The sequence below is a fragment of the Ammodytes marinus genome, assembly GCF_949987685.1.
Source record: "Ammodytes marinus genome assembly, chromosome: 21".
NCBI classification, from domain to species: Eukaryota; Metazoa; Chordata; class Actinopteri; order Uranoscopiformes; family Ammodytidae; genus Ammodytes; species Ammodytes marinus.
Genome location: NC_137225.1, coordinates 12002209 through 12029673, shown reverse-complemented (window position 1 = coordinate 12029673; position 27465 = coordinate 12002209). Strand labels below are relative to the sequence as shown.

Sequence of the window (27465 nt, the reverse complement as noted above, 5' to 3'; positions counted from 1 at the left end):
CTGTTATGAATACACAAGCTGTGTCCTATTTGAAGGTCCAAACTTCACATTCAAACAGTATTTTACAATAATCCGGTACATTATTTACCAGTTGCCACAAAATGACAACTGCTTAATGTGGCTATCATGTAGCTTTCATCAGCTAACTACTGGTCAGCTGTTCACAGGCAACTTCCTGATAGTCTGCTCGCTGTGGAGAAAATATCCCAGCATACCTCGATGACACAGCGAGGGTCTGAAGTCACGTTATTGACCCTGGATCAGCACTCAACTCTGGAAACACAAGCGCTGAGTTGAATTTAAAATAAATAGAAAATGAAGAGACATTTTGTTGGATAAAATAACCCTGCGAACTGTTCAAAAGATTTGATTGTGTGTGATAATGTGTAGAGGTCAGGACTTGGTGAAGGGACTGTTTGTGTTTGTGTGTGTGTGTGTGTGTGTGTGTGTGTGTGTGTGTGTCTGTCTGTGCGCGTGAGAGAGAGCGAATCAAAAACTTACACACTGATCTGTATATGCAATTTTCAGGTGTTTATATCAAAGCCCTTATTTCACCCTCAGACTGTTTGTTTTACAGTCACAATAAAACCTCTTTAAATCTACGAGGTCTAAAGCTTTTTTACTAAATGTTTGCTGCTGTTTATGTCAAGTTGTGTTATTTCACAGAAAACATATATATCATGTTGGCAGTGAACTAAATGCACTAAGTGTCTTTACACCGGACCAACGTCACATGAAATAGTTTTTAAGGGATCATTTTTTTTTTAATTTTTTTTAGTACCTGGAAGAATAGCAGTTAAAAGACAACTGACCATTACCAGCCACCGACTCCATAGCTAAGTCACGTGGAGGTCATTGTAATGACAGCAGTGCAGGAAGTGGTCTAAAATTAGACAGATTCTTTGGCATGTCTGGTGTCATTGACACTTATTGTTCCTACATTATACAACATTTGACTCTTATAACAACCCACCAACACAAAGTTGGCAATAATATATCGTCTCGGTTACAGTAAAAATAAATAGGAATGGCTAAGATTGTTATTAAGAAGAGTAAGTCACAGCTCAGCAAAACTACTGCTGAATCAAGGAAGAAAAGTCATCCCAAAATCTCTTAATAATCTGTTTTTAAAGTTGAATGAGTAGGTAGACAAGTGGAAGAAAGTAATAGGTGATAATTAGAAAGCTCCTCTCTTGACACATCATTAACCTTACACAACACATAACCACCTTTTCACACATTGACTCCAGCTGTATTCCTCATGCCTTTTGATTCTATATTAGTGGTGGGACTAGATGTCCTGGCTTGGGGAACCCAGTTCTAGTCTGTTTTATTGAGCAAAAATCCCGGGGAAAGACTTAATTTACTTAATAAAGGTTTAAGAGGCTCTGGCTGAGGAGGAGTGGGCCTGGAAATAAAAAAGGACAAAGTGCTGAGAGAAACGCAGCTGTTTATGGCGCCAAATGCAGTCTGGCAACAGTTTATAACTTAAATTAGTTTTGGCTCCAGCAGCTGACTCTAAGAATGGAGAGAGAGAGAGAGAGAGAGAGAGACTGAAGGAGAACCAAAGAAGGAGCCAAATGATCCATTTCATGTCTGAATGTTTTATTTTCTTTCCGCAGGAGCAAACGAGACGGTTCTTGATGCTAAAATGAAAATGTAATTGAACGATGTTGCATTATAGCAGCCAGTCTGATTGCATAGTAGTTGTGATCCACAGTTTGGAGTTATTTTTCAAACACAATCAGTTTTTCTATCATCAGCTATCTTCTGTTTGGATGGGATCAAATTCAGAGCGTGTTGGATTGTTGTTTTAAGAATAATGGGGTCAGTTACAGAAGCAGACCATTACCATGTACACACTCTGAGTCTGTTGTGGAGGGGGGTAGGGCTTCTTCTGAAGGGAAAGGGGACAGCAGGGCTGTATTTTTATAAACCATGTGCTCTGCCTGCATGCCTGACAGTGATAAAGTAGAGAGGCTCCCACAGTTGAAGCGGTGTGTGCCTTTCAAAGACAAAGAAAGTAAAGCAGACTCCACCTTGAGGCTAGATACAAAGAGAGAGGAAGAGGGGAGGATAACTACACAAGGTGTCATTAAGTAGAGAAAGCTGAGAATACAAACATGGATCCAAACACTGAGAACTCTTCAAATGGCTTCACACCAGAGATCAACTTGGAAAAGTTACACATGATGGCTGCAGAGCTGGTGCTGCCGGGAAAAGTGCTCCTCAGACTCCTCAACGCTGCTCTGGAGTTTGTGACAAACTTACTGGCCAGAATTGTAGGAAGCAGCCTGGTCCGAGGACATTTCCACCTGATGCTGTCTGGTTTGGTTCTGTTTGGTCCCGTGCTGAGTTTGTGGGCGTCAAAGTACAGCATCTTTGCCAACAGCAACCACTACCTGTACAGGTAAGAGCACTGGAGATACAAAGTGAATGGTTGTTCTTCTGCTTTTTAAATAAAAAAAAAACTCATATTCATAACTATTTGTAAAATAAAGTGGCTGCATGACTTAAGTTGGACCTGCGTGCTCCTGTCCTGAGTTCAGTTTAAAATGTATCATCATTGCACTTTCACACCAAATGTAGATGAGCAGGATTTTGAAGCAGAAGTAATACATGCCATTGTCATGGCTGAACATGGCCTTAAAGGTGTATGACACTACATACAAATAAGTAATGACCTAGTTCATAAATCATCAATTGCTTTATTAAATGTATACATTTAAGATCAGATGTAGATCAAATGCAAGAATCAATTTAATATAGGTGCTCTGCGGACCTTTCCCTTATAATTAAAGCTGGATCATGTCATTTTGGAGTTTGGATGCAACACATTCTTTGTCTAATACATTTGAATTATTGAGCAATAAAAAAAACTCTTGCTACAGCGGTCTGGTAGGCTATGTCCAGTGGCTAATGATAGTTGATAATAGCTACTCCAGAATTGTTCTATTATTACATTCTGATTTAGCATTCACTATTATCACGACCATGTCACTTGTTGCCACTGTTCAGTTAATGTTGTTTATTATAACGTTTGTATATTATTACAGATGCAGTGCGGGAAGGGAATTGGCATTTTTCAGAACAGACCTGATAGAAATGGAATATAATATTCATCAATTTGTTTTGATTATGGTGTGTTTAAACCAAATTCGAGTTTTCGCACCTCTTTACACACGATATTCATTGTGGGACCATTTCTCAAACCAAATGCGAGGGGGGAGGGTCTTATTCACAACCTTTCCTTGTGTGTATATTGTAATTTATTATATAATCACTATCGTTATTTTTTAACTTTCACCACTAAATGATGCCAAAATGCACTTTATTACACACTGCACCTTTAAGATGTAAAAAGTTGTATATTGATATATTGTTGATACATTTTACCCATATTGGTAAATTTCCAACTGGAAATTTTGAAGTGTAGGAAGTTAATACAAGTTTTAGCATGAACTGAATAATGAGGCTTTGCTCAGTGCTAACTAATTTTCTCATTATGTGAAGTCACAAGCTGCAGTTATATCGTATTGTTACATTTGTTTTTCCCCTCACAGGAAGTTCCTGAGATCCACTTGGGGTTGGACCTTCATCTTTTCAGGTTCTTTCATCCTTCTTCTCTCCATCTCAGCCCACCACTCCCACTCTGTCCTCCTCCGCCACCTCTCTCGGTTAGGGGTCATTGGGTTGCTTTGGTGGGGCTGTCAGCGGCTCCTGTCCCTGCTGGAGGACGCATCAGGAACCTGTTATGAACCCATGGCCCCTACCCAGGATATCAAAGGCACTGCCTCCTCAATACAGCCCCTGCTGCTGCTGCACGAGGACCAGACCAAGGCCTCCTGCCTCAAAGCCAACATGGTGTGGAGAGGTTACGAAGTGTCCCAGGACGTCCTCATCCTCTGCTTGTGTTGCCTGCTGCTTGTGGAGGAAATGTCTGTCTTTGGCCCCCACCTGGCTCAAATTAAGCCCCTAAAGAGGTCGCCTGGCACCCCTTTGAGGTTTATCTTCCTCCTGTGTGTAGTTCTACTCGCTGTTTGGATGGTCCTGCTGCTTTGTTTGCTCACACACTTCCCCAAGTTCCCCTCCCAGCAGCTAGGGGGTGCTCTTGGTTACCTGGGATGGAGAGGCCTCTATCAGGGTTGGTACAAACTCAAAGCCAGCTGGGGATGTCCCGGTCTGCCAGGAGAGGGGCTTCATACCACCAGGGACATCGGCAGACAGCCTCAGTAGATTATGTTTTGGGGATGTTATTTTAACTTTCAAAGAAAAAGGCACACATTTTTAGTTAAGAATATAGGTGTATTGCAATGCCTGTGACATCCTTACATGCATAACTGGAATTACATGAATTGAATGCCGGTCTAAAACCTTATTTAAAATTCAATTCAGACAAAACAAGTGCAGACAGAAATTTGAGAATCATGTTGCTTTATTTTGTAACCTGAACCAAAATTAATGACAAAAAATGGCTTCTTCTTTTGCAAAGTAGGTGTGTTGTTACTTGATAAAGAGTGTAATACGACACTAGTTGTATCTTGTTAGGAAGCTTGTGAGTGTGCTGGAGTCAGCCTCAGTAGATGAGAGCCTTGCCGTCTCCTCTGGGCTTCTTAATCTTGTCGTAGTTCTTGTTAATAATGTCAAACAGCACCGCCTGGAGAGAGAAATACGGAAAGATGTGAGCGGAAATGTGTCGTGAGAAAGATGTAAGGAAGATGGACAGCGCAAGAGAGAAAGAAAAGGTTAGAGGCGGGTAATAAAAGAGAGACGGCCAGATCCAGAGCCGTAATCGTGTCATACTGTTCTTTTCATCATCACCTGCACTGCCGTGTTCATTCTTAGCATCAAACACAGGAGGACAATAGCCAGAAGGAGTTGACCAAGAGTGATTAATGGGTGGGAGATGGAGCACCGATCAATTTAACACAAGCGCAGCAATTAGTTTAATTACCCTCCTATTAAGAAGGAATGGATTCCATTTAGCCACCGTCCCTGCAGCTGAGACATGGCTGGAATTTTGTATAGATGGTTATATTACTTTGAATACAGTGTGTTGTTACAACACTGTCTTTGATGCAGTGAAATCAAGTCATGATCAGTTGTGTGCTCACACATACATTACATACAGAAACTACAGCCTTTTCACAAAGCAATCTAGGTGTCTTACATATGTGTTGCGGATTTCCAGGACCACAAGGCGGAGCTCGCAGTACTGGTACTGGTCCAGCTCATGGACCAGCTGTCTGTAATCTCCCTGCAGCAAGAAGGAAACAACAAACCGTTTATATGCAAAAAACATACAGTAGATGGCACATCTGCTTCAGTATGTACCCAATTTGCGCAGTGCAGAACATTATTATAGCATTTTATTTTACACACGAGTAGAGCACAGTGTGCAGGTGGCACACAATGAACATGTATCTTTCATCTTAACTAATTCTATCCCGAGAGAGTGTGAGCATTGAAACCCAGAAACACTGATATTACAGTGCACCACTCTGATCAAGATACACAACATTGGACACTGACCACGTGGGATTGTTTGGAGGCTTTGGCCACAGCATCACCTCTCTCGCTGTAGTATCTGACAAACAAAAGAAGAAGGCATTATTCATACATTTTTAACAGTTGTCAACAAGATATTTAACATTCTTATCACCTTTAAAAACCCCTGAGTGTCTCACTTTACGTCAAAATGTGTGTTCAGTTGTGATATTCAAGAACGCAGAGACTTAACAGCGACCACTGTGGCTAGAAGTGACAGATAGGGGTAAGTGCTAATGCTAAGCTAATGAAGTCTGTTAACCATCTCAGTAATGTCTGTTGCACAGCAATGTTTACATTTTGCTTACTAACATGAAAAGGGACATGAACAACTAATCAGCATTGATGAAAGAGATGACGCATCTTTTGTTAATCGTTTTCAATAACAAATTAATTAAAAATCGTTAGCAAATCAGCTGCAACGGTGTGGGCTCCTACTTTGAAATCTGAGTTTGGAATGCCTCGATCTTGGTGCGTGTGTTGGTCAGCAGCTCGAACACTTTCTCCTGTCACACAGGAACAAAAATATATTGAACCCAACAGGACCCATTAAAGATATGTGTGGTGAGTTTCCAGATAAATTGTCACCAGTCACCAACCTGTACGGCCACCCCAAAGTTGTTGCCATCTTCAATTTTAGGGATCTGGAGCTGCACCCACATCGACACCTGTCGGGAAAATCTGAATTTAGTGCAACATCTCAGTTTGTCATAGGGTTCATGGTTATTCCTGTTATTTAAAAAAAAAAAAACTTCCCCTGTATGTTTTAAATAAGGTAATAAACTACATTCAGACTGATTTTCTTGGTATAAAACAACAATAAGAGAGTGTCTGACCGTGTTGAGCTTCTCCTTCAGTGTCTGGATCTGAGGCTTCACCTTCCCCAGCACTCTCTCCACTTGCTCGTTGCAGCAGATGGGACCACAGGGAGGCCCTGGTGGACAAAACACAACCAAACAACACCGCTTTACTTACTTGCAATATCATATGGTTTTTCTTTCAATTAAGAACGGGAACGTAAGAATGGTTCACTTGCTCCCCAGCTACCGCTAATGAATGTCGGGGGAAATTGTCTTTGTTTTCTCATTAGTTTTAGCTGAAGTAAATATAAAAAAAATGTAAAACTAGAACTGCTCCCTGCAATTAGATTTGTAAAACCATCCTCACATATAATGTATCTGATGGCAGTTATATTTTCTTAAGTCTACCACCTTGAAGTCATAACAGGTTTATCCTTATTTAAATGACTGCGTGGTTCAGGATTTGACATCATTAACAACATACTTCTATCCAAATTCAACCAGCGTGTTGCTTTAACACTTCTTTCTTATGCAAGTTTTTACATTTACCTGAATCCTCCTCGTCCTCTTTATCGCTGTCCTTGTCTTTCTTCCCGGCCTTCTTCTCCTTCTGCATCACAAGAACAGACAGCGGTGGGTCAAGAGCATTTTCGTTGCCTATTAATCTCTCCGACGGCTCACCCACGTGCCCATACTCCGCGCCGGCTAGGCTGGCTAAATGAACTTGTCAAATGTGTGTTTTTTTATTTTTTTTTGTAATTGAAATGTAACCCAGTTCCAGCAGCCCCTGCTCCCTGTGCATAGCCTTCGATTGCACTCCGATTAGTGAGACCGCCGTATGTTCCCAAATACTCTTTCAACCCATTTTAACGACACCGGCAGCGTTGCACTCTTTCCTTCTCTGCAGCAGCTGCTAAAGTGGAGCAAACATCTGGATAAATAAAGGGTGGAAAGAATATCTTATCCTCAGGTGACTTCCTTTCTGCTTTCATCTTAAAGTAATGTGATGATTCAGTGACTTCTTCTTTCACTTTAAGACCTTTACTTAAGGAGTGGTATCCCTTGAGAGACTTTTTAAAACCACCCAACAATTTAAATATGCTAATTTGAAGAATTATATGAAAAAAGGCCTGTTGTAAAAATCAGTTGCCATTGTACATCTGACTACACTAACTGTGTTGTCTTGACATTTTATGAAATGGAGAATATGGCTGAGGATGGCAACGGGATAGAAGGAGAATCAAATACATACTGTGAAACTTGTTACAGTTACATAATATGTGGCTAGTGTTTTCTTTCCATTCAAGCTCTGAGGTGTTTTCTTACTACTTTGGCTGATGAACACCGATGTCAACACATTTATTTTTCCTAATAAAGTGTCTTTGTTTTACTTAGAAATAATGTGCTCTGCTATTAATCTAGTGGAATGTGCTCCTTAATGACAAGATTAGACCTAGAGTCTATTACCGCATTGAAATGCCCCAACAACCCTCCAATGCTTGATATGCCTATATGGACTTCTTCGAACCTGGAGTTGTTTTAAAAAAAAATGTATGACAATAAAAGCCTCCAGCTGAACTGAGCGTGGGATGGGAGGGACCCACCTCCTCTTTCTTCTTGCGTTTGGCCTCCTCCTTAGCTGGGTCTGGAATCGGGATTTCCAGTGGTGCCTTCAGGGAGGCCAGGTCATCACAGCTGAAAGACGTCTGGCAGAAGATGAAAAATTAAATTAAAAATGTGTCTTTTGTATCACCCTAACCCTAACCCTTTTATAAAAAGGAAAGGAACAGGAAGTCTTGTTAGAATTGCTGCTGAGACCCCCTGCCAGACTACTGATATGTTCCCAGATTGATACCTTCAGCAACATGTCCAGCTCTTCAATCTTCTGGGGGAAGAACTTTAAAACCAGCTCCTCAGCCTGTTCATTAAAAATCAATTTATATTAAAATTATTATGACACTATTCAGTTCAATGAGACACACTTAAATGTATTATGCCAGCTGGGAAAGATGTGTAAATGTTGAATAAATTACCTCCTTGGTGAGCTTTTGGCAGAAATCATCCACCTGCAATGGAGAGATGATATGAAGTCGTTTTTCTTTCTGTTATTTAATGACAGTGACGCTACATGAACTAAAGCCTATAGAGGCCGCTTTGAAGCTCATAACCTGTTCACCTCGCGTGACCCTTGCTGTCTGTACAGGTATCAACACCAACACTAATCAGAACACCTGCTCACCTGATACGATAGCCATACCCGGCTGAGTGCTTTGAGAGGCTTAAATGTTACCATAAAACACGCTAAATAAATAAAATCGTCTGCTAGCACATACAAATTGTTCTAGCAGAACCTCTGCTGCAGAAGCGAGACTTCGTGCTCACCCGTGTCTTCGACTCCACGCAAATATCCAGGGAAGTCATGTCGTCAGAAGGAAAGTTGTTTGGTGAAGTTTTTAAAAGCGTTTAAACGTCGACGAAGCGACGATATAACAGTTAGCTCTTTGTCTGAAGAATTCAATTCCGAACGAGTCACGCACAAACGCGCAGTTAGTCAGCATAAAAAGCGAAAATGAAAGTAAATGGTCAGGGACGATTCCGTACTTTCCCCAATTTAAAATCGACTGGCCCCGTTGCATTGTGGCACATGTAGTTCGCCAGTGGACCACTCCAATGCTGAAAAAATATTCCAGCCTTCAGAGAAAATGGGTGTCTGAAACATGCCCCAACAACCACAGCGAGTTTTACCAGCATCTAAATGGCATGCTATTCAGGTTGCTGCTATCTATGTTATGTTAAAAAGTGAATCCATAGCCCTTCTTTTAAGGGGGAAGGAAACGGTTTCCTCCAAAAGAAGACTCAAGGCAGTCCCTCGGAATGAAAGTGAAATTAATGTTTTTTTTTCAAATAGCCTAATTATTATGAGCCTATTCACAATAATACAAAATAATATTGTAATTCTTATAGTTCATATGTATTAGTTGGTAGCAATGATCATTGTTTTTACACCATAAACTAAAACAGAAATTCATGTCATAGGGCTAACACCAAAATAAACGACTAATTATACTACCAGTACTCTCAAGATGTAATAAGAAATGTAAAAAAAACAATAACTAAAAAACGTTACAAATCCAATCACAAACTTGCTTTTTTTAGTGCTAATTTACAAAATAAAAATTAAATACAAATTTAAAATGTAGATCTTAAATAAACACACAATACAAATACAATATTAAATAAAAATTATGTTCTGTTTATTGAATGATTTATAAAAAAATTCTGTTATTACATGGTTTACATCTATGAATGGAAATTATTATAGCCAGTTTAGGAAACATTTATTCAAACGTCCTGTTCAGTCCGTGTCCACTAGAGGGCGCCGCTGCAGAGTAAGTCAAAGTGCTCTGTATCAAACTACAGACAACAGATAATGATTAACAGCACCAGAGTAAACCTGTGAAACCTGTGTCATATGCTGTGTTTTTTGTTTTTATCAGATCACATGTTAATGATTCATACAGCCATTATACTGTATATCAAAGGGTGCAAGAATCCATCATTCACTGACACTTGACTGAACACAGCATTTAGCTTGCTACGAACCTGAAGCCAAAGTGTGGCTGCTATTGAGACCACTATTCTATTTGCTGCTATGGTACATCTGCTGTCACATGGGCCCTTTCATCAGGAGCTGTGTGGACAGAGCCGGGGGTGACCCAGTCTGGTTCAAACCTAAAACAAATCCTGAGTGGACAGAAAGGACGTCAGAGCCTCCCTTTGTAAACACGGTCATGGTCATCTGCACTGTTACATGCTACCATTATTACGTCAACAGGCTCTATGTTGTAACAGATTAGGAGTCAAACGAGTAAAGCCATCATGTCTAATCAGATCAGGAGACTAACAGACCCCGCATACTCTATGCGACCATATATGTATAGCCTTATAATACAAGATAATTACCAATATCATTTTCAGGACTGCTGCATTCGTCTTTTTAATATATGTCTGAACGTCGGCGTGAATCACACCATACAGTTAATCACAATCGGGTATGAGCTATTACTGGAGCTTGGATCCAAAGGGTGAAGGTTGCACTTGTTTACAGTGTGAGCATCATTAGCTATTGATTCTCTAAATTTGATTGAGTGAGTGATTAAAACTTAACAGAGGTATTCAGGACAAAGGTCGGGCACCTGAACAAAAGTCAGGCAGCGACAGATGAGAGCTTCAGGATTTCGTGGCCATGTCAGTAAATGATCTCCTTGTACTGCAGTGTTCATGTGTTCACAAGAGTTTCATCATCTGCCTCCACAGTAACATGCTAACCCTATTTGAACTCAATGAATAGACACAGAATATTTTCAATGACTGCAGATGTGTGACCAGCAACTTTTGCGTTTCAAAGACAAATAAGATGTCTAATAGCCACTCCTGTGTACACTAAAATAAAACAAATAATTAACCTGTCACAATTAAATCATTTAAGAGTAGAAAGGTTGCAGCTTGTAATGGATTCTTTTTGTTTTCGGCAGTTGCAGCATTTTCTGAATGTTCCCTTTCATAACCGTGGCCTGCAGTTGTGGACGTACAGCTTGTATGCATTCATTCATAGTGAATGTGTGCGTGTACATGTGCTTTGCGTGCCTCATTGGTGGGCTGCTGACTCTGCAGGTCCTATCAGGGAACGTGAGACAGTATAGCTGAAGTTTGACCAGACATGGTGGACTGTTGTGTATCCCTTTACCTTGTCTATACTGTTTCTACCTATGTCCAACCACACCCACTTTATTACCCGTATCTCTCTCTCAGCTCCCGTGTGTGTGTGTGTGTGTGTGTGCATATGTCTGTGAACACCTCACCCAGACACTCACTTTTTGATGCCCTTGATCTTGATCGCCATGTACAGTTTAAGCCTCCTGCTGGCTCATGCTTCACAGTCAGAACAATTTCACTAATTAAAATAAGCTTATCAATGTTGTAAAAGTCATAATAACAACAACAATATCTGGCAATATTTACTATAAAGCCTCAGTGGGCATTCTCACAGTCTTTGGATGGCAATTTTTTTCCCAAATTTTTATTTTTCTTGGAGTTCAAGAAAGGGAAGATTTTTCCACTTTTTTTTTAGTCTGTTTTCTTTTCTTTCTCATTGTATTTGTCCTTGAGATAGGAAACTGAAGCCTATGTCTCTAAAAGTGTTTGCATGTTTTTCAAACAGTAACGCAAACACCTAAAATGTCAGCTTGGGCGATGGGATATTGCGAAAGGCATTTGTCACTAACATGATGAGTCACTCATCGAATAATCAAGAATAATTGTAATGAAGATAAAAAGATAACTAAAATAATTGTTACTCAAGCCCAACATACACACTGATAACTGATAACTTAACTTAGCTTTTTATTTATAGTTCAAATATTACTAATGTAGGCCTATACCTTGAAACTGCTGCATGGAAAGTTAAAGGTTCACACCATTAAATAAGCTGTCAACCCCTAACCTTACTTGCATTTTGTCACTTAACCCTCCAATTCACTTTTTTTGGGAAGGTTTCATTCTTTGTAACCTCATTGAAAACATTCATAAACTCAAAATATATTAACTTTACTACATGCATAAGAACAAATAAAGGACATGTTGTGCTAATTACGTAGGTTCAGTGTATTCCTCGTGAAGAGCGCTTATCAGCCTGTAAAACAGATTCATCAAGTATTTAAGTTTGGGGAAATTATTCGGACAATGTTATCATATTAAACTTTTTCAGTGCCTGAGTTACAAACTTTGTATGGAACTTGATCAGTTCCAAGAACTAAAAGTATCAGGATTCAGTTTTGCTTGCCACAACAAACAAGCAAGGCAGAAGATAATACTTTGCATCCGTGATTTATATCCGTAATAAGAAAAACATGTACCACAAGATAATGTGGACGTGGAATGCAGTTGGGAGTAAAGTCTGCCTTTTTCAGCCCTGAGTAGATTCTGCAGGTGTTCCTAACTGGCTGCATACAAGGAAACAACCATATGGAACAACCTCCACGTCAACCAACAACCACCGTCAAGATAGCCTTTAAGTAGCCTGAAAGGAAAAGCCCAGGGCAAAAAAAAGTCCACACTTGCATCCTGGCTGACTATCAACTACCACCTATCCCCAAATTGAGTGTGAAATCCAAAGTATTGTCAAATGAATATAAACATTACTATGCTAATCTGTCTCTTGCTGTATGTCGAGCGTGCATGTTCAGCACAAACTCTAGTTTTTACACAATTAAGGAATCCCACATCAATGGTTAAATGACAGGCATGGTAGGCTACAGGTCACCTTTTCTAGTCTAAAATATTGGGGAAATGATCTGGACAATGTCATTACAAACTTTCTCGGGCCTTAGGCTTACAAACCTTGTATGGAGCTTGATCAGAAAGTAGCCTGTCAAGTTTCAATTTTGCAGGTCATGTCACACCTGGGCCAAAGAGGCAAGGCAGAAAACAATAGCCTGCATTGCACCAAATATATCTTTCATTATTGAGAAATATGTAGGCTAAAGGTAATGTGCAGGAATAAGAAATAGGCTTACAACATTGTTTTTAAGATATACTTTTGTTTTCAGTAGCCATTGCATTTGAGAGTTGAGCCTATAGGCTTCTACAAAGTAGCCTTCAGATCAGTTTCATGGATTATAAGAACATTGGAAGTAATCTTCCTACAAAAACCAAAAGCAAACTTGGATTATGTTGATACCCACTTGTGGCATAGGCCTGGTATGTACACAACCATAGTAGCATATAGTAGGCTGCTATAACACACACTTCATGTAACTTGAAGGTGTGTGTGTTGGTGTGTTCACAGTAGCATGTCACCATGCATGTCACCCGTTGAGATCATGGGGTTGAGATCTTGTTCCCAGCCCTCGCTTGTGTTTCCGGGTTGTTGCTCCACGCGCCTGTGTTTTCCTGACTGCAGCCAGCTCGCAGAACGAGGAGGGGCTTAAATTTAGGCTAATCTAAGCCCCTCCTCGATCTGCAGTCAGGGGCACTTGAGTGTTTTTGCGCGAACGTGCAGGATCTCTTGAAACTTGCATCATCCGGGAGGGACACGCAGCCGAGTCGGTCTTTCGGTTGGCGTCCAGTACACTGGTAACATCAAAGCGTCACCGGGTGTATGTACATGTTGAGCAAAGTGCAAGGTCCCCTCAGAGCACAGACATTGCTACGAGCAGCTTTAGCACAACGCTTCTCTCTCCAGCTCACTTCAATGTGCCTTTTCACACTTTGTCCTTTTTTATAAGATACTATCGTTTCTGCTCCGAAGATGTCGTGCCTGTTGCTGGGTGTCTTACGAAGGTGAGTTTTTTTTTTTCGTGTTTCACATATTTCATATACTTACGGGAATGTTTGGTGAGATTACAAGGTTCAGTAGACGGTTATTATTTTGGTAGCTTTAATAGGCTAGGTCTAGTGCGTATACTTAAATGTATCATGTCAATGTTTTCTGAGTTAGAACGCCCTTTTTTAGTACATCATGTAGGCTAGGCTATCGCGCTTTTTCAAGAATATAAAAAAAAGTGTGAGCTTGTGATTAGTCTTCGTTGTCTGTAAGTTACTGTCAGACTTGATCTCAGAGGATACAACACTTGTTCTTCTTTTAAACCGACTTTCTCTGCATTCCTTCTCTTCACCACTTTTCCCCTTCAGGCGTTGTGATGACACCCCATCACACAGGGACTCTGTGAGCACTCTATTGCATTGCGTGTTGCTTTCTTGTCAATTTATCATTAAGATGGCATGTGAGTGACTGACACCATCGTAGGGGGCATGCCACTAAGAGGCCCATGTCCCTATGCATTTTGTTTGTACTTCACTGACTGACTGTTAATGGCGGGATCGATCGCTCCTCTATTTGCCTGTGTGTCGTGGAGCATGTTCTTTGTATTTTCACCTTGTGTACTCGCTGTGCCCACTGTGTGGATAATGTCTGCAGCACGTGTGCATGTTCCAAGTGGCACTACTTCATGTGTGTGTGTACTCTGCCCTGAACAGGCTATTGAACAGGATCCATGAGTGTGTAGGCGTGTCTGCCTGTGCTGTGTGATGATTGGCTTGCTGATTTTGGAGGAAAAGTTGCTCCCCTGGAAGCTATAGACTGGATATCAGGGTTATGTGTTCCTCCACATTCCTCACTTCGCCCTCTGCATAAAGTCCCTGTTTCAATGCTTCCGAATTGTCTGGATCAATCTCTGCTAATGTTGTCAAATGCTTGTCCACATCAGGTGTGGGGGATGGGGAGGTGAAAGACAAAGGCATTGGAGGATGAATGACTGTGGGGAAATAGGGGTCAAAGGTCACCCACATGTAGCTCAGGATTTTTTTGCAGAATGCAGCTTTTTTCAATGCAAAGAAGCATGAACAAAGCTGCTAATCTATCCTGCTGCTTTTACCTTTTTTTAAAGATATTTTTGGCATTTTTATGCTTTATTGATAGTGTAGAGACAGAGTTGAAATGGGGCAGAGAGGGGAGTGACATGCAGAGAACGACCGCAGGCTGGAATCGAACCCGGGTCCGCTGCTGGCCGAGGCCCATGGGGGGGACGCCCTACCAACTGAGCTAAGGGCGCCCCCTGCTTTTATCTTTTTGTCACGTCTTGCAACTAAATAATAACTTTCTGTTCATTAATTTCAAATTTCGTCATATCCTCTCCTTCCGTTTTCCTGAGGTAATATTCTGCACCACTCGAGTGGTTACCGTAATTAGTAGCATGACCTGGTGGATGATTGGAAGCATATGTAATTGATTTAATTTGGTCGGGGCTGATTAAAGTAGACTGGTTCATGTAATGTCACAAATAAGACTGACAAAGGGCCTTTTATTTGTTGGTCTTCTTGTGTCTAAAATACCATCTTGAGTGTTCTACAGTAACACTATTGTTCTCATTGTTCCCCTCCAGATAATCTGTGACTGATGCTAAATTCAAGGATCTTTCTTTTGGGGTATTTTTAATTGTGAATGCAAATAGTCTTAAAAAAAACAGTTGGGAGTGTAGGCTACTTTTATTCAGTCCTGAGTAGTGATTGTGTCTCTTCTTTTCAGTGGGTGGGCCTCCTTGTTTACATCCCCTTTGTTTACATCCAGTCTACAGAGCTTAGGCTGTGTATTAACACCAGATTCTATTTTTCAGCGCACACACAGTGCGGACAGGTAGTGAATATTGAGGAGATATTCACTGATTTTGACAACAAGCGCAGAATCGCTGACTCCACCTTTTAAAATATGCCTCTCTGGCTGTATGGAGTCTGTCCATAATTAATTGCTCCTACATCAATGGTTAAACAGCTGGCATGGTACAGTCACGTATCTGGAGGGAGTTTGAACCCTGAGGCTGGCATTAGACTGTTCTACTGTTGTCAGCTCTTTGCCCCTTCACTGTCAACTAACATGTTATCTCTTACTCACTGTGAGCCTTGAGCCTTTCAGCATGCCTCCTGCTCATGCCCGTTTTACACTCCGACTGGATTTACTTGTGTGTGTACGTGTGTGTTGTTGCATGTATAATGACACCCTTAATTGAGAACACTGGAGGGGACAACTCTGTCATTGTAGAAGACATGATTTATATTCCCAGTCAAATTAGCCGCTGATTTTTGAAAGCAGTGAGCCTGTTTGTCAACTTTAGGTTGAAGTAGTTTTAGACTACTTATGTTAAAGTGTTCTTCTTCCTTGTTCCTCATTTGAGGATACAGGATTATTTACGAGCATATTTATAAAGAGGTCATCTGGGGTAATACACACTGTCCACGGACCGAAAACAAAGAACATACCCACATAGCCTATTCCATTGTCATTCCATTGCTAGGGACAGAGAGGGCACACACACATACACACATAGAGTGACAGGCTAGTGTTTAAACAGTTTGCATAGCTGCAGCCCTCTCAGTGACTTGTGTTTGTGAATATCATGCCACTAACAAACAATGGCCCCCTCGAACATTTGACATATGTTTGAGGCTCTCAGGTTGCTACAGGTAGCATAACTGCCACAGGGCAGCAAAGGCATCTCATTATCTCTACTTTGTCACATAAAGCTCATGTTCTTCAGTGACTTAAAAATCAATTGGTATAAAAGATGAAATAGCACCAATAACAGTGCGCTTTTGCTCATTTTCTCCCATACAACTCTACTGTTTTCTGACTCCTGATATATTGCTAAAGAAGTCTTTCTGGAAATGTAACAATGCAGAGGGAGGGAAGTGAGCAGCGTCAGGTGAGGGAATATTACCAATGTACAAATAGTAGGCCACTGCATTACGTCTGATAGATCACAAGACTGTTTTTATGTGTCTCTATTATTGTAGGAACCTAGTGTGGCAAGTCTAGCAGGATGCTGCCTTGGCACAGGAATGCATTCCACACCACGGCTAGAAGATTTAGTTACTTTTGTAAAGGTTGTCTACATCATAAGTGTCAGTTCTATTTATAACATGTGTCACGGCCAACTGGCGTCTTAAATGATAACCAATTCCCTCTTGAGTGACGTCTGCTTCATATCAGTTCACGGATTACGTATATCCCTTTGGACATAAAGATGATTGTGTTAGTGGCGAAAAGCAACTAGTGATGCCAATATCCTACACTTGACAGGCCCAAAGAATACTGTCCTTCTACTTGGCATCTCAAAAGATGAAACGCATGGTTATGATTTACTGTATGTCCAATTGGTGTAGATGGAATTTCAAGGAGGTAAAAGGGTGAGAAAAGGGGTCGATCATTTAAGTTCCCCTTCTGTTTTAGACATGGTGGTGTTGGGGCCAGTGTCGGGGTTCGGTCCCTGGCCTCCATCCCCTTGCTGCCTCCGGCGGTGGCTGAGTTTGTGAAGGGAGCAGTGGACGAGTGTAAGCCCAGCGGAGTCCATGTGGTGACGGGCACGCCGGAGGAAGCAGCCAACATCCTGGCATGTCTGGAGAGGGATGGGATGGTCAAGAGGCTTCCCAAATATCAGAACTGGTAAGGGATAATTGCCTCTATTCAATTATCTTCTGAAGTTTCTCAGTTTGTCTGCATCAAGCTCTGATTCCTGATCTTTTTTTTTTAGTTGGTTGGCACGTACGGATCCAAAGGACGTGGCCCGCGTTGAAAGCAAGACTGTGATTGTGACCAAGAGCCAGAGGGACACCGTCCCTATCCCTGCCGAAGGAGTTAAGAGCCAGCTGGGCAGCTGGATGAGCGAGTCCGACTGGCAGAAAGCCAGAGAGGAGCGTTTCCCCGGCTGCATGACGGGTACAGTGTTACCTTAGTTATGAAATATTTGATGCCAGGAGAGGTTTGTTTAAACTTTAACTTTTTAAGGTGAACTTTATGAATGGTGGCATTTTAATCTTGAAAAATTAAATAAAAATGAAGTATGCTTTATTGCAACTGTAACCACACCCACCAGTGATGTCAATGGAATCTTGGTGTAGACCAATATTTCACTGCAGTGGGGTGAGAAGTTAAACCAATGGATGTCAGCATAGACAAGATTTACATTTTAGGGTGTGGTGAGTGACTGCTAAACAGTTGCTTGACAAAATGTGTTTAGGTGAAAGTGTCACTACAAATACAAACATCAGACGTCCCAAACGAATCAATGTGGTTGCATAAAAATGCAAAACAGCAGAGGTCACAAAACTCTGTTAAAGCTGCCTTGTTGGGTTTTCTTCTAAACTAATAATGGTAATGTTTAACATTCAGTTTTTCCAGATGAAACACATCGTGGGAATTCTTAAGGTCTAACAAGTTCCGCATTTCTTTTTACAGCCATTGTTGGTTTGTTGTTTTTATAGCAAAAAATAATAATTTTAGAGATTTAATATCGGTTGTAATTCATCTGTTAAATATCTGTTTAGACTCTTGAGCTTGTGAAAAGACCTTTTGCACTGGCTTCCTGTAGCTAACTTAGAATGGTAGCAATGGTACATTGTTGCAGACAGGTTAATCTTTTCTTTCAGCTCCCCTTTTTATCACTTCAAGGATGGAACATGTTGTTCACGCCAAGAATGGAAACCAAACCTCCACAAACTACTCCTTAAGCCCCTATCTCACTGCGACTGTTTGCGACAAGTTGGAGACACAAAATTGCGACAAAATATGCGAATTAGCGACAATTTTCACTTGCAGTCTCACTGAGTTGGTTCCTCACGACACGTTTGCGAATGTCCTGCCCAACACTTGCCAGGAGGTAGCATTTATGTCTTGCGAACGTCTGGCGAGCGTCGCACGAACGGAATGTCAGTCTCATTTTTGTCTCAAATCAGTCACAATTTAGTTTCATATGTCGCCAGACCCTCGCAAAGTTGTCTGACATTGCTCGCACTTTCTGACTCACGGAGACTAAATTGAGAAGGGTTTGCAACGCGTTTGAAACACATGTGACCACTCTGAGACTATTTTGAGACTAGACACTTTTTTTGAACATGTTCAAAATTCATGCGACAGGACTTCGCGGCTCTACGACTCATGCGAGGAAATTGAGACCTCCGCGAACGTTTGGAGACAGTATAGAGACTCCCTCGTGAATGCAGTCTCCAACTTGTCGCAAACAGTCGCAGCCCAGTGAGATAGGGGCTTAATAGTCAGCCTGCCCCAGGGCAGCTGTGGCTACTCTCGTAGTTTACCACCACCGGTATGACACATGACTGTGTGTGAACGAATTGAACCTGGAACCCTGTAAAGCATCTTTGAGTGCCTAGGCAATAAAGCGCTATATAAATCCTATCAATTATTATTATTATTATTATTATTAATAATATCCTCATATATTCATCTCCATAATTGTTATCTTTAATCTTATAGCTGATGTGGTGGTGACTCCACCACATTTTGCTATGCACGTTACTTCCACCAAATGTGGATCAGCATGGAAAACGTCCCCTATGTCCCTGAATAGGATTACAAGTAGTTAAAGACTCCACGGGGTATATCTCCAGTCAAATACAACCTAATTGTCAATATTTGTGGTGAATAATGTTGAGGTGTGGTTGTTTAAAAAAAACGTGTTAATGTTTTGTTTCTGCTTCTGTGTGTCCTCTCTTTAGGTCGGACCATGTATGTGATTCCCTTCAGCATGGGACCTGTAGGCTCTAGTCTGAGTAAATATGGTGTCCAGGTAAGATACGTGCTCCTCTTGACACTTGATACTGACAGAAAAGTGTGCAATAAAGCTATACATTCTGCTGTGCTGTGCTTCTTTGCTGTCATTAATCATCCAGTATATCATAATGAATGCTGCTGTACTTTTTGATAATTACTTGGGTTGTATATCAAGGTGATAAACATTTTGTTGTTTTTCCAGGTTACAGACTCACCGTACGTTGTGGCCAGCATGGGCATCATGACACGCATGGGCACTCCTGTCCTGAACAGACTGGCCGAAGGAGCGGAGTTTGTCCGCTGTCAGCACACTGTGGGGCGACCTTTACCACTCAAAGGTACAATTTCCAAATGACTGAAATAAGTTACTTGTGCTTTTGTATTGCTTAAAAGATCTTAAAAATCCCCTCTTTCTCTCTCTCTCTGGTCTGTCCATTTCTCTCCAGCCCCTCTGATCAACTCGTGGCCTTGTAACCCACAGAAGGTGCTGATATCTCACCTCCCCGACATGAGGCAGATCATGTCCTTCGGCAGTGGCTATGGAGGAAACTCTCTCTTGGGGAAGAAGTGCTTCGCCCTCCGCATTGCTTCCCGCATTGCCAAAGATGAAGGCTGGCTGGCCGAACACATGCTGGTGAGTTTGTGACATTGCTGCCTAAAACCCGCCACCAAATAAAGCTGGAGAACTTAAGAGGTCACCACTCTCTCTCTCTCTCTCTCTCTCTCTCTCTCTCTCTCTCTCTCTCTCTCTCTCTCTCTCTCTCTCCGCTCCTCAGATCCTGGGTATCACCAACCCTCAGGGAGTGAAGCGCTACGTAGCCGCGGCCTTCCCCAGTGCCTGTGGTAAAACCAACTTGGCCATGATGAAACCATCTCTGCCAGGCTGGAAGGTTGAGTGTGTGGGAGACGACATTGCGTGGATGAAGTTCGACAGCCAAGGTGAGAAGGGATGAGGAGGATTGCTCACACACACACATGCAGTCACACTGTTACTCCATTGGTAGCGTGGCAGATTTGCGCGTAACTTACACGACACACCTGTCTCTGCAGGTAAACTGAGAGCCATCAATCCAGAGAACGGCTTCTTTGGTGTGGCTCCCGGCACCTCAGACAAGACCAACCCGAACGCCATGGCAACCATCGCCAGTAACACCGTGTTCACCAACGTCGGGGAGACCAGCGATGGAGGAGTGTGGTGGGAGGGGCTTGAGCCTCCTGCTGCTGGCGTGTCTCTAACAGACTGGCACGGCAACACCTGGAAGAAAGGTATCAGCCCAGCAGCTCTAGAAAAAAAGATGATTTGTATTTATCGTGTAGACTCTAATGAATATTCATATTTATTAAACTAATTTGGGGTTTAATCAGGTTTGTTTCTCAGCCAACACAGTTATCTTCCCTGATGTTGTGATTATAAAAAGGCCTTGGAGCCTGGACATTGGAACTCACTGCAGTACAGCAGGTCTGCTGTATGTGGAAATTAAAAGTAGTAAATTACACATTGTAGAACCACCATCACTTTCATTGCAGACTTTCTGTCTTTTGAATATACAGTCCCCTCCATAAGTATCGGAACAGTGAGGCCAATTCCTTTATTTTTGCTGTAGACTGGAAACATTTGGGTTTGACACCAAAATATGAATATGAGACAATAGATCAACATTTCAGCTTTCATTTCCAGGTATTCACATCTGGATCTGATACACAGCTGAGAAGATAGCATTATTTGTAAAGGAACACCACATTTTTCGGTGAGCAAAAGTATTGGAACAGATAGACTTAAAATAAATTAAAGTGAATAAGACTTAATATTTTGTTGCAAAGCCTTCGCTTGCAACAACTGCATCAAGCCTGTGACCCATTGACATCACAAAACTTTTGAATCCTCCTTTTTGATGCTTTTCCAGGCTTTCACCGCAGCCTTATTCAGTTGCTGTTTGTTTACTCTCTTCAGTCTCCTCTTTAGCAGGTAAAATGCTTGCTCTATAGGGTTTAAGTCTGGAGATTGACTTGACTATTCTAAAACCTTCCATTTCTTGACCCTGATTAACTCCTTTGTTGTTTTTGCGGTGTGTTTTGGGTCATTATCTTGCTGCATTATGAAGGATCTTCCAATCAGTTTGGTTGCATCTTTCTTTAAATTGGCAGACAAAATGTTTGTGTAAACTTCTGAGTTCATTTAGCTGTTGCCATCATGTGTTACATCATCAATGAAGATCAATGAGCCCATCCGAGAAGAAGCCATGCAAGCCCAAGCCATGACATTGCCTCCACCGTGTTTCACAGATGAGCTTGTATGCTTGGGGTCATGAGCAGATCCTTTCTTTCTCCAAACTTTAGCCTTTCCATCACTTTGGTAAAGGTTCATCTTGACAACAACACAGTAACACATGATGGCAGCAGCTAAATTAACTTAGAAGTCTACAGAAACATTCTGTCTGCCAATTTAAAGAAAGATGCAACCAAACTGATTGGAAGATCCTTCATTATGCAGCAAGGTAATGACCCTAAAAAACTGCAAAAACAACAAAGGAGTTCATATGGGGCAAGAAATGGAAAGTGTTGGACTGGCCAAGTCAATCTCCAGACTTAAACCCTATAGAGCATGCATTTTACCTGCTAAAGAGGAGACCGAAGGGTGTAACCCCCCAAAACAAACAGCAACTGAATGAGGCTGCGGTAAAAGCCTGGAAAAGCATCACAAAAGAAGAATGCAAAAGTTTTTTTTTATGTCAATGGGTCACAGGCTTGATGCAGTTATTGCAAACGAAGGATTTGCAACAAAATATTAAGTCTTATTCACTTTAATTTACTTTAAGTCTATCTGTTCCAATACTTTTGCTCACCTAAAAATGCGGTGTTCCTTTACAAAAAATGCTATCTTCTCAGTTGTGTATCAGATCCAGATGTGAATACCTGGAAATGAAAGCTTAAATGTTGATCTATTGTCTCATATTCATATTTTGGTGTCAAACCCAAATGTTTCCAGTCTACAGCAAAAATAAAGGAATTGGCCTCACTGTTCCGATACTTATGGAGGGGACTGTATATCTTAACATACGGAGTATGACAAATCAATGTAATCCTTAGAAATGGAGTGATCTAAAGATCAGACGCAGTAGGAACCGTGGTGTAGATGTTTACAAAGAATTGAAGGTTGCATAAACAGTTGTTTCCTCTTTGTCAAAAGGAAGCTCCACTCCGTGTGCCCACCCCAATTCACGCTTCTGCACCCCGGCGGCTCAGTGTCCCATCATTGACCCCCAGTGGGAGAGCGACGAGGGCGTTCCCATTGATGCCATTATCTTCGGTGGCAGGAGGCCGGAAGGTTGGTATTGCTTTTATTTATCACACACCAAGAGTTTTTCTCTAAATAGTTTCACACAAACCGCATTTGCATTACATATCAACATATTACTTTTGCAATAAACATGATGAAATGTGGACGTTGTCAGGAGTTCCTCTGGTCTACGAGTCTTTCAACTGGCAACATGGAGTCTTTGTTGGAGCCTCCATGAGGTCTGAGGCCACGGCAGCTGCTGAGCATAAAGGTACAAAGTGACACCTGAATGTCCTGTCAGTACATTTGTATTGATTTACAGCTCTGAAAAAATGACTTGATTGGATGGTCTCTTATAGTAACTATTTATAATTCACCTGTAATACATCAGACATCAGTGGTGTCCTGTTGAAGAGGTGTCTTAAAGGTCACCTATTATGCAAATTCCCTTTTTTATGGTTTTCAACATTAGTATGGGTTCCCCGGTGTGGTTTAAGTATCTAATCTAACTGCCAGTTGGATTCAAACAGGCAGTTAGATTCAGGGTCAATCAGAGCAAACTGGGCTTTATAGAAGGTGGGGCTTAAAAAGACTGCCTCTATAACGGAGCGTTTCCGCAATGAGACTGTGAGAAACAAAAACGGTTGGTTTTGGACACTACAAACAGTGTTTCCCCTACCATTATATAAAAAAAAAATATATATATATATATATATATATATATATATTAGAGGTGGGCATAGATTAATTTTTTTAATCTAGATTAATCTAGATTAATTTTGGAATTAATCTAGATTAATCTAGATTAAAATGGCTCATTTGAATTCATTCATAATATGTGTGTGCTCCCTAAATAATGACTCAAAGTAAGTCTTTGAGAACGTGTTTCTCAAGCCAGGTGGCTTTCATTTCGTCATCAGAACGAGTGTCTAATTATTGCGAACAAATAATATTCTAACAATTTAATCAGATATAAGGCTAAAAATCACAACATTGCACTGTTTTTTGTGCTTAAAAAAAACGAAAAAACTAATTTGTTGGGTAGGCTATAGGCTATAACAGAAAATAAAGCCATTACTTTTGTGCTTCAAGTGAAACATTAAATATAATTTTTACATAAATAATAAAGTCCTTATAAACTTTTCAAGAAGCTGGACTAGAGTGAATATTGGACAGGCTTTATAGGTCCATGGCTTTTACCTGTGGGACAGCGCTTCACCTAACAGCTGGCTGCAACACCACCCTACAGTCTATTGTGCGACGGAGAGCTAGTTATCATTAGCATCAGCGTTAGCCGACATCACGGCAACAGCTGAATAATGTAACACATTACACAAGTTACACTACATGAAAACAACGGGCTGTAGACGCTAGAGTTATAATTTCGTGTAGGAAACATTGTTGAGACTGGAATTTCGTACCACAGCGGCCGTTCCATAATACAGCACTCCCTTTAGCAATGGCTGAATATAAGACCTCCCTCTGCTGTGTATCTGCGGGAGCGAGTGGCATTAATAACTTAAAAACAGTAAACGTTTAACATGATTACGGGCGTTTAGATGCTTTAATCATATGCCGAATTTATAAACAGACCATATTATTAACAATAAATTAAGTTATGTACATGTCAGAGTTACGTACATGGATACATTCATAAGTAAACATTGAATAGACAGATTTGTGAAGGGGGTTTGGCGCTGAGTGTTACATTAGCGATCCTGCAGCCAGGTGGTGTGTGTCGTGGGCAAGTGATGGAGAGAGAGAGCGGCGGGTGTGTGAGAGAAGCTTCGCTCCTGCAATAAAGGCTCCTCAAGTGTCAACAACGGCCCCCGGCTATTATTACCCGACCAGAGAACACACGGAAGGGGGTTCACCCTGACGGCGAACAGCCATCGGCCCTGGAGGGAACCATCTCCCCTGAGCCGAACAGGAGGTGGAATAAGAGATTAACGGCGATATTTTTTTTATCGCCGATAAGAGTTTTGCGTTAACGCAGCACGTTAACGCCGATAACGGCCCACCACTAATATATATATATATAGGGGAGAACAGGATAATCTGAGCCACTTTTTACATTTGCTCCTCTCTAAGCGAGCTAAAATTATTTATCACTCAAATTTACACATTTCCCATTAATTCAGGATGTTTCCTAGAAATGGGCATTAGCAGAATTGTTTCAAGACAAAGGGCAGTGAAAATATGATTGTTTTAAAAAAAGTTGTCATGTGGCTCACTTTACCTCAGCTGTGGGGTAAACTGATCCACTTACTTGTTTCACTCTGAAACTACCATAACAACACATATTGTAACAGTAAGAATACTGAAAGCTAGCCACACATTCCAGAACTAATGTCGGACTAGTAAAAGAATGATGGGGTTTGGTCAATTAAGCAAAGCAGAAAATTGTTTTAGGCAGGACATATATGACAGCTGTTTACCGAGCAAAAAAATAAAAATAAAAGTGCACCAGATTGATAGCCTGGAAATCCAGACCCTGATATCTTGAACGATAGAGGGTCTGGCCACGATCATTAGTAATTTTCAACTCAAGGGGCGGCTCCTACTCGTGCATTTCAAATGCCACTGCACGCAGTTGAATAGCACTACAACCAATCAGAGCGATGCACAAGGCGACGTAAGCCCCTTTCGTTTAGCGAACAGCTGTTAAACTGTTAAATTAAACGTTTGCCGTTGTTGGTCGGCAAAATAGAACATTCCACTTACTTGCTAATGAAAGATTTGAGTGCCGTCTTCCAAATCGTTAAGGATCGAGGCCAAAGCAGTCTCAAACTCACACAACATATCCGCAGCCATATTTGATGTTTACTATCACGGCTTCGACGTCGCATGCACGTCACTGTCGTCATCCGGTTACGTCCTCCCCAGAGCACCATATAAAGGGCTCTGGCGCGCCCATATTAGATAGAACCAATTGAAACGTGAGCCCAGATTTCTGGTCTTCTTGATAAAGCTTCAACGGAGCGTGTCCAGACCAACACGCGCAGCAAATTTAATTTGCCAGCGCCTAGCGGCAGGTCTGGGAATGCCAGGCTACCAGATTGATGCATTTAACTTTAAAAAGTTAAATGTTTTCTTCCGCAGGGGCATGCCCTAAGACCCCACTAGAAGGTCCATTCTCCCCCAGCAGTCTCAAAAAATCCTGAGGGAAACACAAAATGTACAAACGTACCGAATGTGAAGGCATAACCCTATGCCCTAATTTGTAGCGGGCTGTCAAAAGAGGTTCATCCATAATACGGTTACTTTTGGTCAGCTTTTACCACCGGGCCTAAAATTCTAGGGGAAACACTGCTACAAAGTTTCTAGTACAAACCCAAATTACAAATTTGAACCTGAAAATTAGGATAAAATGTGACTATTAATGGGAATAAGGAAGTTACTCTTACTCTTAAAAGTCAATTCTTGATTATAATTAAATTTTTTTTCCTCAGGCAAGGAAATAATGCACGACCCCTTTGCCATGCGGCCGTTCTTCGGTTACAATTTTGGCGACTACCTCTCTCACTGGCTGAGCATGGAGAAGCGCAAGGCCCCCACTCACCTGCCCAAGATCTTCCACGTCAACTGGTTCAGAAAGGACCCCGCCAACGGCTCCTTCCTCTGGCCGGGCTTCGGTGAGAACGCCCGCGTGCTGGAGTGGATCTTCAAGCGCTGCAACCGGGAGAGGGAGGAAGCCCCGGCCAAGAAGAGCATTATCGGCTTGGTGCCAGAAGATGGCGCCATCGACACTAAAGGTCTGAGCGGCAATGTGGATATGGGCGCCCTGTTCGACGTGCCCACGCCTTTCTGGCAGAAGGAGACCAAGGAGCTGAGAGCCTACTTCAGTCAGCAGGTCGGAGCTGATCTGCCAGCTCAGGTGGAGGCTGAGCTGAGGGCACTGGAGGACAGAGTGCACAAGTAAAACCATAGCGTTAGGAAGTCCATCCTGAAATAGGGAGGAAGTCACTGATGGCACAGGATTTAGATCATTAGGGTGCAATCACTAGAGTCACTGGCTGGGTGTATGTACACAGAGAACTTAAGATTGAACCAGGTTTTCGCTGGTACAACATGTTATATGTGGACAAAAGGTAGACATGGTAAGTTCAATCATTGGTTCACTCAACACGAAGGTTAGATTTCCGTGAAGATTTCTGTGAAGTTGTAAAAAAAAAAAAAAAAAAACCTTGCCATGTAGAGAAGCTAACGTCACTACCTCTGTTCACTCACACAATTTGGCATGACACTAATCAACATAGCCCAATTGTGCCTTTGAGACCAATTTACCAATTCAGTGTCTTGGCTGTTTACAGGCTAAAGCCCAAAGATTTTTCTTAAGAAGGTACATAAAAGCTTTAACATTTTTACTCATAAAATGGTTGTCAGTCCATTTTAGCACCAACTCTTGTAATACACTATTGACAGTCTCATGAAATGCCTTTCTTATTTTGAATCAAGCTCGATATTAAAAATATATATATCAGAAGTCCATATACTATTAAAAATATTGTTGCAGATTTCCAGTGGGGCTGAGGATTACTATGCTTAATTCATCCTGCCACTTTTGTAATGTTCGTGATTAAATTGTATGATTTCAGCTGATGTTCTTACACAACATGTGACATGGACCAATAAATGCGATTTGAGATTATTAGGTATTTTTAGAAGTTGTATGGCATGGTTTTTATTAAAGTGCAATGAATAAATATAAATAAACATTG

At 41.4% G+C, this 27465-nt stretch overlaps 3 protein-coding genes across 3 annotated transcripts; 2 read left to right on the top strand and 1 right to left on the bottom strand.

Annotated features, from left to right (window-relative positions):
• Positions 1-2123: 2123 nt before the first annotated feature.
• fitm1 (fat storage inducing transmembrane protein 1) lies at positions 2124-4236 on the top strand (the record flags this gene model as incomplete). The annotated part of the gene is made up of 2 exons (XM_080050607.1): positions 2124-2410; positions 3564-4236. The coding sequence occupies 2 exons, from the start codon at positions 2124-2126 to the stop codon at positions 4234-4236; spliced, it is 960 nt and encodes a 319-aa protein (XP_079906733.1).
• A 179-nt stretch (positions 4237-4415) lies between these two features.
• On the bottom strand, positions 4416-8963 carry psme1 (proteasome activator subunit 1). Its single transcript, XM_080050523.1, has 11 exons — positions 8730-8963; positions 8381-8413; positions 8203-8265; positions 7952-8053; positions 6897-6957; positions 6384-6481; positions 6147-6215; positions 5986-6053; positions 5533-5587; positions 5171-5257; positions 4416-4657 (listed from the first exon to the last, which is right to left on the bottom strand). Exons 1-11 carry the CDS (start codon positions 8766-8768, stop codon positions 4577-4579), a joined length of 756 nt encoding a protein of 251 aa, XP_079906649.1. The 5' UTR covers positions 8769-8963; the 3' UTR covers positions 4416-4576.
• A 4428-nt stretch (positions 8964-13391) lies between these two features.
• Positions 13392-27465, top strand: pck2 (phosphoenolpyruvate carboxykinase 2 (mitochondrial)). The gene is made up of 11 exons (XM_080049961.1): positions 13392-13688; positions 17131-17343; positions 17432-17616; positions 19413-19483; positions 19670-19805; positions 19914-20101; positions 20244-20406; positions 20518-20733; positions 22655-22792; positions 22920-23015; positions 26197-27465. The coding sequence occupies exons 1-11, from the start codon at positions 13657-13659 to the stop codon at positions 26664-26666; spliced, it is 1908 nt and encodes a 635-aa protein (XP_079906087.1). The 5' UTR covers positions 13392-13656; the 3' UTR covers positions 26667-27465.

What these genes read in the sequence shown, in the direction of transcription:
- psme1 (XM_080050523.1), bottom strand. Translation starts at nt 8,768, where the DNA reads ATGACTTCCCTGGATATTTGCGTGGAGTCGAAGACACGG. An exon ending in TGAAGGAGAAGCTCAACACG is followed by an intron (nt 6,216 to 6,383) that starts GTCAGACACTCT and finishes TTTTCCCGACAG; the next exon opens with GTGTCGATGTGGGTGCAGCT. An exon ending in TGGAAATCCGCAACACATAT is followed by an intron (nt 4,658 to 5,170) that starts GTAAGACACCTA and finishes TTCTCTCTCCAG; the next exon opens with GCGGTGCTGTTTGACATTAT.
- pck2 (XM_080049961.1), top strand. Translation starts at nt 13,657, where the DNA reads ATGTCGTGCCTGTTGCTGGGTGTCTTACGAAG. An exon ending in CGGTGGCAGGAGGCCGGAAG is followed by an intron (nt 22,793 to 22,919) that starts GTTGGTATTGCT and finishes GGACGTTGTCAG; the next exon opens with GAGTTCCTCTGGTCTACGAG. An exon ending in GGCAGCTGCTGAGCATAAAG is followed by an intron (nt 23,016 to 26,196) that starts GTACAAAGTGAC and finishes TTTTTTCCTCAG; the next exon opens with GCAAGGAAATAATGCACGAC.